Source organism: Ornithorhynchus anatinus, chromosome 4 (assembly GCF_004115215.2).
Source record: "Ornithorhynchus anatinus isolate Pmale09 chromosome 4, mOrnAna1.pri.v4, whole genome shotgun sequence".
NCBI classification, from domain to species: domain Eukaryota; kingdom Metazoa; phylum Chordata; class Mammalia; order Monotremata; family Ornithorhynchidae; genus Ornithorhynchus; species Ornithorhynchus anatinus.
The window spans coordinates 46,975,688-46,988,529 of NC_041731.1; the positions used below are offsets into that span (position 1 = coordinate 46,975,688).

General features: G+C 41.3%; 1 protein-coding gene across 3 annotated transcripts in view; it reads left to right on the top strand.

The window, feature by feature from the left end:
- Nucleotides 1–12,842, top strand: part of PBX3 (PBX homeobox 3) — a 211,456-nt gene that overhangs the window by 191,733 nt on the left and 6,881 nt on the right. For all 3 annotated transcript variants that reach the window (XM_029062002.2, XM_029062003.2, XM_007669573.4), the window contains one exon: nt 12,668–12,833. In XM_029062002.2, the coding sequence (XP_028917835.1) occupies nt 12,668–12,833 (166 nt within the window). The remainder of the gene's footprint in view (nt 1–12,667; nt 12,834–12,842) is intronic.

Below are 12,842 nucleotides of genomic sequence, written 5' to 3' on the forward strand. Positions count from 1 at the left end.
ACTTCCCACCTCTTCCAGCTCTTACAATCATAGTTTCTGTCCTTTATAGTCAGAGGGCGAGATAATGAACAGTGGCATCTCCCCCTCACAAAACAAGTTTGCTAATTGTTTCCAATGGACAAATGAAAGACCCTTGTGCATATTTTCTGTAATATTTGAATTACAACAGAATGCTTGGAAAATGTATCCTTGTGAAGTAGGCCAATATTACTGAGCAAATCTCAGTTAGAGAAACTGTTTGAGGATAAGAGGTCCACCTAAAGTCACACAGATAAGGAGCAATCTGACTGACTTTTGGCCATCCGACTGATATGGGGCCTGTATTTAGACTTCTGGCTCTGTGTTCTCTCTAAGCACTTTTTTGAGATTTCCTCAACTGGTTCCTTGTCTGAGCTCCTTTCTCCCAAAACATCTTAGCGCCAAAGCACTAATTATTCAGTAAGCTAATTAAAGTTGGGGATAATTTCTGTACTTAAAAAAAAAAAACCAACAATTAAAATGCGCCAATTCAAACCATAGTTAAAGTGAAAAATGAAGATGAACATCAATCCCAGCTATCGATAAAGATGTTCATTCATTCAATAGTATTTATTGAGCGCTTACTATGTGCAGAGCACTGTACTAAGCGCTTGGAATGAACAAGTTGGCAACAGAGACAGTTCCTGCCGTTTGACGGGCTTACAGTCTAATCAGGGGAGACAGGCATACAAGAACAATGGCAATAAATAGAGTCAAGGGGAATACTAGCATAAACTGAAGGTACAAGAGATATGGACTGATGAACACACAGGTAGTGACCTGGAAGTCAGGGTGAAGAAAATGGCAGGAGCTATTTTGCTTCAGCCTTAAAAGAAGTGGTACAGACTCTCTCCATACAAATTTGATCATGTTTGCTAGTGGAGGTGTGGACAGTCATCAGCTTGGTGCAGAAGGTGATAGACCAAATTAGGAAATCGTAGGAAACTTCTGAGGAGGATGAATGCCAGTTGTACAGAAGATACACTTGCAAGATCTAAAATAAAATTAAAGTTTCTTTTGTAATTTGTAGAGATACGAATTATAGACATGAGGCCTTAAATGATGAAGTTAGGTATAGTTTGTGGGGTGGGGAGGCTGTTGTTTATATTTTTTAGTTCTCTTAAAACCAGTTGGGGCTGGTCCCAGTTGGTTGAAAGTTTCATGATAGACACCATTATACCAAAGTTGTTTCCAAAGTTGTAAACATAAAAGTTAGTTCAACTTACCTTTTATTCAGGCATCATAATGGCAATGATTTCTAAGTTAATTTGAAGCAATCCCTGAAAAACACAATTTTACGGAGTACCCGGACAGGGAATGTTTTTATATAAATACAATTGAGTTAATAGAAGACTGAAGAGGGAAATGCAGTCAATGTTTCAGGCTTTGATTTCATAAAGTGTTTGCTTGAAGTTTTATGTTTAAGTAAATAGATACTCAAAATACAGCATTTTGAGCTGCAATTATTGTATTCGATAGGCTTGTTCCCTTTTGTTTCTTTCCTTTCCTACCACCGCTGCTCCTTTCTCAGTAAAGTGAGTCTTACCAGTTCAGCTGCTGTGAAGCTTTACTTTGTCACTTAGGAAGCAGTGTGGCCTAGTGGAAAGAGGACAGGCCTGGAAATCAGAGGACTTGATTTCTAATCCTGGCTCTGCCACTTGCCTGCTGAGTGTCTTTGGGCATGTATCTTTTGCCTGAGTTACCTCATCTGTAAAATGGGGACTAAGTACATATTCTCCCACCTGTGAGCCCTATGTGGGACAGGGACAGTGTCCAACCTGATTATCTTTGATCTAAAGCAGCACTTAGAACATCATCATCAATGGTATTCAGTGCTTACTGTGTGCAGAGCATTGAACTAAGCACTTGGGACAGTTCAAAATAACAGAGGTAGTAGACATGTTCCCTACATGTTCCTTGCTCACAGTGCTTGATATAATAAGTGCTTAACAAATACCAAAAGAAAAAAAAAGGAAGGAAGTACATTAAGTAATAGCTAATTGTTGGGAGCTGAGTGATTTTGGTTTGGTACTAATGTGTAAAAGAATGTGTAGACCTGACTGAGTCAATCGATAACACTTCTTGAGCCTGTACTGTGAGGAGAGCTTGAGTCTAAAAGTGAGGGAGAATATTGTAGAATTAGAAGATACAATCCCTGCCCTCTAGGAGTTTAGAATCCAAGTGAGGGAGACAGATACTTAGAAAATTATAGGTGGAAGTATAGTAGAGAATTTAGTATGTGTATATATACTAGTGTGTGATATATATATATATATCAGGAATAGGAGGATTTAAATGCTTAGGTGGCGCGGAAGAGATGAAGTGGCAGTTGGGGGATATGAATTGGGGAGATTAGAAATTAATTGGGGAAGTCCTGGAGATGTGATCTCAGAAAGGCTTTGACTTTATAGGGAAGGCAGAAAGGAATCAATTTATTAAGATGAACATATAACACAATTTCATTTTTAAGAGAGAAGTAATTTTCGGGGGGGAAAAAACCTCAACAGAACATATCATCTATGGTAATTTAAGACTACCCCATTAGCACGTGTTCTAGGGAGATAAACTGAATCATCTGTTCTCTCTTTCCTAAGGCTGCAAGGCTGATGTTTTATACTTTTTCAGATGAGCTTCTTTCTGAGTGTCATGAGCAACTATCAGTCTATCATACAGTCAGGAAAAAGGACATAGCAATGCTGAAAATGTGTCAGTGGATTATGGCAATACAAATTTTCAGTGCCTCAAACAAAAGAAAAATTGTGCTTGACAAGAGAACGTATTTAAAATTCTTTCAAACAATGGAGAGGCTGAATTTCAATTGCTCTGTATTTATATTGATTCTTTTGGAAAACACATTAACATTAAAATCTAGATGGTAACTGGTTCCTGCCTCTTAGCACAAATTAACTACTTGGGAATGAAAGCATATTAGCTATGAAAAATATTTGCTTGATGTAAAAAAAATATAATTGTAACCAGGCAGATATGTAACATGCACCCTAACTATGGCCAACAATTTCAAAATTTCATAATGCATTACATTTAATTAAGCACAGTACATAAAGTGTGCACTGAAAATCAACATGTGGAAATTCAGTAACAAATTTTCTGAGGTTTGGGTTCATAAATTTTCAGTTTGCTCATTTCAGTTAGCGTGTTTCCATGTCAGCGGCTTCTTTCCCCGAACCAAGTGATGTGACATCCCGCTGATACCAGTTTGTGCAAGAAATCCTGCAAAATCATACAGTTATTCACCTTGTTGAAGAAAGATTTAAGAAACAATTTATTGTCTATTTTATTTAACATTCCAATTAATATGATAAATAAGTGCCGCGGTATTGTTTGAAATGTAGCATATAATTAAGACCAATTAATTAATTGGGTTACAATGAGTGGGAAGAGAATATGTTTACTAAGGATTTCCTTTTTTTTTTAAGTGGAGAAAGTTTTTGGTAGGTTTTTTTTAATGTACCATTGAATTACTTGTTTTCAATATGTTTCTATAGTTTGGGAGAGGGTTGTTGTTTTTGGGGGGTTTAAATGACTAAGGATTTGGAAAGTGTCAAATTTTAATTGCTTCAAGATTTCTCAGAACTCCTTACCAATCTCCATAGGTTGATAGCAGGAAAAGGGCTATAATAAGAATAAATATAACAATCCTCTTAGGGTTTTTTTTAATCAAAATGTTTTAAAATCCCCAAACTTATTGAAAACAATTTACCCTGATTCTTGGCTGCTGCATCTCAGATTAGAGGATTTTGTTTTTCGTAGAAGAAGTCAGTTTTTGAATTAGGGAGCAGTAAAAGAGCTCTTCTCTATTTTCCTGTTTCATTAAGTGCCACCCTCCACCTCATTTTGGAAAAAATTTCAAGAACTCGCTCATTTCACTTTCCTTTCCCTATTTTGTTCTAAATGGCCACTTTTAGGCAGATCTTCAGTGATTCTTGCAGGATTTCTCCCCTCTATATCCTTCCTGACTGATTTGTCTGGGAGCATCCGGTACAGGGAAATTGTGTGGGCTCCACAACCTGTTGGCCAGGTTCATTGTTACGGCACTTTAGAAGGGCTCCATCTGCAGGGATTCAGCAGGTGATGGTGTTCCCTTTGGCACTACTCTTCATTTTCCTGCTTAGATCCCAAGATTTTTAAAATTGAGGTCCTAACGATTTGGCACGGGAGCTCTGGTCATTTTTTGCCTGAGTTTCAGTGCCAGTATTCTCGTCCTGGCCGTCCACCTTTGACAGTTGCATTCTGCCTTCTAATTTCCCCACCACTGTAATTGGCTATGGCATTGGCGTGCTGCCCTTTTCCTCACCCATTTTGTAGAGATTTGTTATGCCAGTCCTCTAGACTGTAAAACTCTTTGTGATCAGGGAGCTTGTCTATTAATCTGATTTATTGTACTCTCCTATCCGCACAGTACAGTGCTCTGCACACAGTAAGTGCTCAATAAAGATGATCGAATGAATAAATGAATGGATGAATTCTGGAGAGTGAAGGCAATGTTAACCATTTGGAAATAAACGTAGGGACCCCACTTGTCCAACATCAGTCAGGAATAGGGATTCTTTTTGAGAAGGGCCTCATGTAGACTGTGTTGTTGGGATGCCAAGTTACAAACTGAATAGGACCCTGTAAAGCATAGGATTCCTTTGAGTTTTCTTTTTTTGTTTGTTGTGCATTTTTGCACTTTTCTTCCTTTCCTTTTCCTGGAAGCCCTCTAAATCAGTCAGTGGTATTTACTGATCACATACTGTGTGCAGAGCACTTTACTAGCTGCTTGGGAAAGTACAATATAATAGAGCTGAAAGACACGGTTCCTGCCCACATGGAACTTCCAATGGCAGCTATAGAGAAGCAGCGTGGCTCAGTAGAAGAAGTCCGGGCTTGGGAGTCAGAGGTCATGGGTTCAAATCCCGGATCAGCCACTTGTCAGCTGTGTGACTTTGGGCAAGTCACTTAACTTCTCTGGGCCTCAGTTACCCCATCCGTAAAATGGGGAATAAGACCGTGAGCCTCACGTGAGGCAACCTGATCACCTTGCATCCTCCCCAGCGCTTAGAACAGTGCTTTCATACATAGTAAATGCTTAACAAATGCCATCAATATTATTATTAGTGAAAAGTGGACGGGGCAATGTCTGCTGCTGCTGAGATCTTAGAAGACATGTTGTTTTCCGTGATCACAGACCACACTAGCTGTCCTTGCCAGTCATCTTACAGTGTGTGTTGCTGGGGTTGGGAACTAGGCAAGTATGTGGGAGCTCCCCCCAAGCCTTCACTTTTATTGCCTAAAAGAAGGAAAGAGCAAACACATGACCTGCTAGCTGTAGGCCTTATCTTTCTCATTTCCCAATCCTAATGAAAAGCCCTACGAACCAAAGGAAACCCAATTCTGATCTTAAATTGAAGGAGGACACCCAACTCTGTCACATGTCTGCTGTGTGACCTTGGGCAAGTCACTTCATTTCTCTGGGCCTCGGTTCCCTCATCTGTAAAATGGAGATGAAGAATCTGAACCCCTTATGGGAAAGGGACTCTGTCCAATCTGATTTAACTTGTATCCGCCTCAGCACCTAGAACAGTGCCTGGCACATAGTAAATGCTTAAAAAGTACCATAATTATTAATAATATTTATTACAGTGTGCAAAAAAAGGAAAGAGCATAGGAGTGGATTTAGGCATGGTCCCTGGCCCTCAAGAGGCTCACCATCTAAGAATCATGCTGATGTCCAAAGAGCCCTTGTTAGAGATGCAGTGCTCACCCCAAATGGCAAGGGTGGAAAAGGAAAAAGATGCAGTTTCACCCCAGCGCTTAATACAGTGCCTGGCACATAGTAAGTGCTTAACAAATGCCATAATTATTATTACTATTATCTTTGAACATGAAGAAGTGTTGTATCTCAGGCCAGGCCAAGAAGCAGCGTGGCTCAGTGGAAAGAGCCCGGGCTTGGGAGTCAGAGGACATGGGTACGAATCCTGGCTCTGCCACTTGTCAGCTGTGTGACTGTGGGCAAGTCACTTAACTTCTCTGTGCCTCAGCTACCTCATCTGTAAAATGGGGATTAACTGTGAGCCTCATGTGGGACAACCTGATTACCCTGAATTTACCATAGCGCTTAGAACAGTGCTCTGCACATAGTAAGTGCTTAACAAATACCACCTTTTTTATTTTTATTTTTGTAAATGATGGCTGTAGCTGCAAACAGAAGCTGTAAGGAGTATGTATATCCACAGCAGGGAGAAAGGGTTGCCATTCCTTCATCAGTCTGTTCAGCCAACACCCCACACACCTGTTGTGGTAATGACGAAAGTCAACAGCATCATCTCTGAGTACAAAGGACAATAATATATATCCTGAAAAAGTTGAAATGCGACCCAGTTAAACCATTGGTTGATCATGCACAACTTCCCAATGCATAATCCTTTGTTCATATGAATGGGAAATGTTTTAACTTCTTTAATTACTGAAGTTCTAAATCTTAGTAGCCACAAATAAGGAATAGGAAAAATATTAAAACATCTGTTCAGTCTCCAGGTCAGAGATCAGAACTTTCCAAGAACCCTTTGTAGACTTGTGGATGGATTCCACCTGCTTTCAGAAAGATTCTCTGTAAATTCATTAGGCTGAAGAACCATCACTAACCTGTCTACTCCAGTGTCATTTGCCTGCCATTTAATTTTTTTTGAGGCCAGAATCTGTGGTTCACACTAACTTTCCTGGCTAAACATAGCATTTCTGGAGTAGAGCAATCTCAGCCTATAAAGAAAATGGAAGTGATACATTCTCTTTTTCTACTCATTTCTCTATTTGGAGAAAAATGAGCACAAACTCTCTAACATGCAGGAGAATCCATTTACTGTAATGTTTTAGCAATTTTTAGGATGGTTCAAACATGGCCAGAGTTTGGACTGTTTGGGATTTTCAGTGTTGGGGCTCCTTTTAGGTGTGTGTGTATATATATATATATACACACGTATATATAATTTTAAATAATGAAATAATTCTTCAAATCAGATGTGAGTGTATAGATTAATTACGATTTTTGTTGGAGAAATGTAGTTTTAATAGGTTGGTTGTGGCAGCACCAAATTCTGTGGCAGCACCACATAATTACAATGTGGAGTGTAAATTTTAATTTGGGAAATAGTTTTAACATTTTTAGATATACATTTAAATGTGGTTATGCAGGTTAAACATAACGTATGATCACTGCTCCTTTCATTGCTTCCAATTAAACCTTGCTTGTTAGTTTAACCTCTAGGTAATCCCATCAAACAATTGATGTCAAGGAAACACTGCCCACAGTGGCTTCGGATGAGTGGCCATTAATTTTAATTGCCTTGATATTAAAGATTAAGAAGTATTGGGACTAGCAGAATGGAAACGATCTGATGTCAAGCAAATCCACTTGCCGAAGCTTCCCCAGGCTGCTGGTGATATTAAAATTTTACTGTGAGAATTAAATAAACCTTTATTAGTGATGGCTATTGTTTGATTGGTCCAGAGGTGTGCATAAACAGAGGATTCTTACATATCTAGAGATGAGACAGTTGATGTTTGGAGATTCCTCAATTATGAAACTGTTAATAAAGCTGTAATCTGATTTTACACAATAATTATTTGCTGGGTTTCATTAATGTATTATAGCTTCCCTGGCTGTCAAAGTAACATTAAGTGCAATATATAGATTACAAGAGAGAATTATCTAGAGAAACCAAAGTATAAGATTTTCTTTTGTTGCTCGATGTAAAGGCTGGGGGCTTTTCATTAAGTATGTGTTTCAAATACTAAAATTATATTCCAAAGGAGAAGGTATCTCTTTATGCTCTGGCTATTTTAGAGGCCTTTGAATTCACGTACCATCCCGAAGATATAGCCTGCTTTATTCCGTTGGATCCTCCATGTTGAAGCCAGTTATTTGTCCTGGATATAGGGAGGTTTGGAGGGGGTTGCGCTCCCCTGAAGCATAATCTGCGAATATCAGGATTTAATTTGGGTTGAGGCTTATGGGGTTCAGCCCCAGCTCCCGTGGCCAGACCCCCGGGATGTGTTCTGGACCTTGGACTGAGCCTTAGGACCTCTGAGATGTGCAGGGGCGAGCAGGGCCACTTCCCCACCCAAGTGCCTCTCGTGAGGGTCCCTCTGATGTATTTCCTCACTGGAAGATGATAATGGAGATTAACCCCAGAAGGTTCTGGAAAAGCAGACCAACAGATGGGGCACAGCACTCTTTTATTAATATGACAAAATTCTAATTCTCTCGGTGTTCAGAAATACAGTAGCCAATTGCCTAGGTAATTGAGACCAAAAATAAGCTTTGATTTCAATTATTTGGCTATTGCTAGTCTAAAAAAATACATTTGACCTCAATTATTCAGCCACTTCCAGCAGAGTGTGTCTGTCTCTAAATCATCCAGTTAGTTTGCTGCAGTAGTCTGGACCACAATGGAATGTACACATTATTCCTCTGGGAAAGCAGACCAATAAACATGGTGAGGATAGACCTCAGTGGGCCCAAGGAGGGATTCCAGGTCATCCTATCAGAACTTCCAGTCTCACACTGTTGAGTTGGGAAAGCTGGGACATCAGCTCTGGCAGGAAAGGGGAGTCAACCTGGATACAGGGATCGACATCTACTATCCTGCTCCCATCACAACACCACTATGCAGATGTGAAGCTTGCATGCCATGCCGACAGCAGCTCAGCAACCTGACCATTTCTCTTTATGTTGCCTGAGGTGGTGGCTAGACAACATAAAACGCCAAGATTTCACCCCAAACCCTGAGGTCCTGCGATATTGCAGGCTCGTGGAGTCCAAAACAGTGACAACCGGAGCTCAACCAGGGTGGTGCGGTTGCCTGTTTGTTCTTTCAGTTCAATCAAATTTATTGAGTGCTTACTGTGTGCAGAGCATTGTACTAAGTGCTTGGGAGAGTACAAAAGAAAACAGACATATTACCTTCCCACAACAAGCTTACAATCTACAGCCTGTTAAGACTGGATGATTAGAGGATGCCCAAGTTGATCTTCTGTGGAGAGCTTAGCCCTGGAACATTGTCCAGAGGAGGCCAGAGGAAAAGGTGCAAAGAGGGAAACTCATGATATTTGGAAGAAGCTTGGAAACTCATGATCTGAGACAGGTCCTCGTTGGGTTAGATCAGTCACTGGGCTCTTCAGCCCTTGAAGGATATGCACATTGCCACAGCAAAGGAGAACTATTCTAGCCCCAGAGGCAGGTTTAATTTGTTCCAAACAACCTGCACCAACCTTCACACGCCCAGTCTGCGGTTGACAATGTGCCTCACACCTTGGCTGCTCGTTCACCTCATAACGCCCCGGTTGTGTCGGGATTGAGATATTGTCAGTTGTTCTCAGCAGGAGGCTGAGAGTATGATAGGAGGCCATCATGGCATAGCATAGCATAGGCAATCTCTCCTATGATACCACTATGTTCCTACTGCAGCTGGGGTTCCTGCTCCTCGTAATAATAATGATGGTATTTGTTAAGCGTTTACTAGGTGCCAAGCACTCTTCTAAGCACTGGTGTAGGTACAAGGTAATCAGGTTGTCCCATGTGGGGCTCATAGTCTTAATACCCATTTTACAGATGGGGTGCTGAGGCAAAGAAAAGTGAAGTGATTTGCCCAAGGTGACACGGCAGACAAGTGGCAGAGCCAGGATTAGAACCCCCCTCCACTGACTCATAAACCCCTGATCTTGCCACTAGGCCAGCCTGCTTCTTTTAATGATGGTATTTGTTAAGCGCTTACTATGTGCCAGGCACCATACTAAGCCCTGGGGTGGATATAAGCAAATTGAGTGGGACACAGTCCCAGTCCCATGTGGGGCTCACAGTCTCAATCCCCATTTTACAGATGAGGTAACTGAGGCACAGAGAAGTGAAATGACTTTCCCAAGTTCACACAGCAGACTAGTGGTGGAGCCGGGATTAGAACCCATGACCTTCCAACTCCCAGGCCCATGCTTTATCCACTATGCCATGCTACTGATGCTGTTGTTGCTTCTGGGTCCTCTAAACTGTAAACTCACTGTGGGCAGGGAATGTGTCTACCAACTCTGTTGTACTGTGCTCTCCCAAGCACTTAGTATGCCCTGCACACAGTAAGTGCTTAATAAATACCGTTCATTGAGGAGGAGGAGGATGAGGAGGAGGAGGAGGAGGAGGAGTCGCTGTATGCCCTCTACCTCACCACTTGTTTGCTCTGTGACTTTGGGCGGGTCACTTGACTTCTCGGTGCTTCAATTACCTCATCTGTAAAATGAGGATTGAGACTGTGAACCCCACATGGGACTGAGACTGTGTCCAACCCAATTTGCTGTATCCACTCCAGCGCTTAGTACAGTGCCTGGCATATAGTAAGCACTTAACAAATACCATTATTATTGTTATTATTATAATCATTTCTATAGAGGATCCTGGAGGGACCAGGGGAAGCTCTGGTTAACCATGTGCCTTATTGAAGGCACAGCTCCTCCAAGAGGCCTTCCCTGACTAATTCCTCCTTTCCTCTTCTCCCACTTCCTTCTGCGTCACCCCGACTTGCTCCCTTTATTCATCCCCTCTCCCAGCCCCACAGCATTTATGTACATATCTGTAATTTATGTATTTATATTAATGTCTGTCTCCCCCTTTAGACTGTAAGGTCAACGTGGGCAGGAAGTCTGCTTATTGTTATAATGTACGCTCCCAAGCACTTAGTACAATTCTGTGCACACAGTAAGTGCTCAAAAAATACAATTGAATGATTGAATGAATGAGCCCAGAAGCAATACTTATACCTGTGGAGAGGCCATGCCTGCCATAACAAATGTCATAAATGACCATTCCATTCCCTTGACTCCCGACCTTTGAATTGGCCTGACAGCATATAAACATTACCCTGACCTAGGCAACGAAGTTACCACACAAGCTTTCATTCTTCTCCCTCTCCCATTATTTCTCCTAACTGTGACTTCTTTTTTCTGGGTGTAGTTCTTATGAAGTATGGAGGATTGTTCTTGGAGACTATGCCCAGAACAGGGACAGCAGATGCAGCATCCGTGCAAACTTTCCCTCCCTTATGCATCCGCTAATGGTGGAGGCTCAGCCTTCTAGAAGGATGACATCCTTGGGTGAAAGGGCAATTCTGTAGCCAAACCAATTAAAGCCTTGGCAGATAAGACCAGTAAGAGGGCCAGTCAATATGAGTCGGGTTGTGAGCTTTAGGCTGAGCACCACACACATATTCCTCCTAGGAGTCCAGAACAGCTGTCATATGGTAATGACTTCAAGTCGCTCGTTGTTCTGGGCCAAATGTGGAACAGGGAACCCATCCCAATAGCACTGCCGCATCTCCCTTCCAGAAGTTGGTTAAAGAATTAAAGAACTTTGTGGGTTTTGTTTTCTCCCTTCCTAAGTGAGTTTCCAGCAAACTTCCAGTTTTCAGTGTAGTGGAGAAATAAAGGCTGCATTTGCTGTCTGCCTGGATTATCTCAGGATTATCTTGCCAGTGTTTTTTGTTTTTTACCAAGATGGTCATTTGTTTTTAGAAAAAAACTTTAGAAAATGATTGGGCAGAAGCAGTGTGGCCTCATGGATAGAACAAGGGCCTGGGAGTCAGAAGGACCTGGGTTCTAATCCCAGCTCTGGCACTTGTCTGCTGCATGACCTTGGGTATGTCACTTCACTTCTCTGTGCCTAAATTACCTCCTTTGTGAAATGGGGATTAAGACTGTGAGCACGAACGATGTGGGACAGGGACCGTGTCCCACCTGATTAATTTGTATCTATCCCAGCGCTTAGTACAGTGCCTGGCACATAAGTGCTTGACAAATACCATTTTTTTAAAAAAGTGGCTGATTACCCTGTTGGTCAGATGAGACAGTTGACATTGCAATAGGTCACACATCAGAAATTACATACAGGATTTTGTTCCAAACCCATAATTCACAATCCTTCCTTTTACTGATTTTTTTTTCTTTTGGCTGGACTGAAAATGTTTTCAACTATGACCATTCGATGAGTTAACAATTTCAGGCTGGGTATCCATGTTGGCACTCATACAGTATCTTCAAAGACAGAAGACAAAGTGACTTTTCATCCATTATTGATTTATATTAATCCTTTCATTTCCAGCAGACCAAACATGATTCTAACTAACTGTACAACTGCCAAGGTTGTTCCAGCCCAAAAATAAAAAACAATTGCATTCTTTTCCAAGTCTTTCACGTTTTGTTTTCCATTTTAACGAAATGCCACCGTATTCCCTTTCAACTGCTTTTAGAGTGCTAGCTTTCATTGTTTGACAAATGCTGTACTATTTACAATAGGTCCTGCCATTCTAATAACATACACTAACTCAAGATGCTTGTTGTCAAAAAAGAATAGCCTTCCAAGTTTTGCCGAGAGACAAAGTTCTGTTATGCTCATATCCATAATGACACTCCTCTGATGATGGATTATTACTTAATTAATCTAAGTAGCCTCATCTATTAATTTGGAAGCTGCCTTTGATTAACCCAAGTGGGACAGCTTGAAGCAGTCTTATTCAGTCTACTGGCATATTGAGAAGTTTGACCACATTTGTGTCCTTTTCATTCTCTTTCTACTCCCCCTCCCTCGTCTCCCTGCCTCTTCGACTCACAGGTATCCAATTGGTTTGGCAACAAAAGAATCAGGTACAAGAAGAACATAGGGAAGTTTCAGGAAGAAGCCAATCTCTATGCTGCAAAAACGGCTGTGACAGCCGCACATGCAGTAGCAGCTGCTGTCCAGAATAACCAGACCAACTCGCCCACCACACCAAATTCCGGTACGTGGC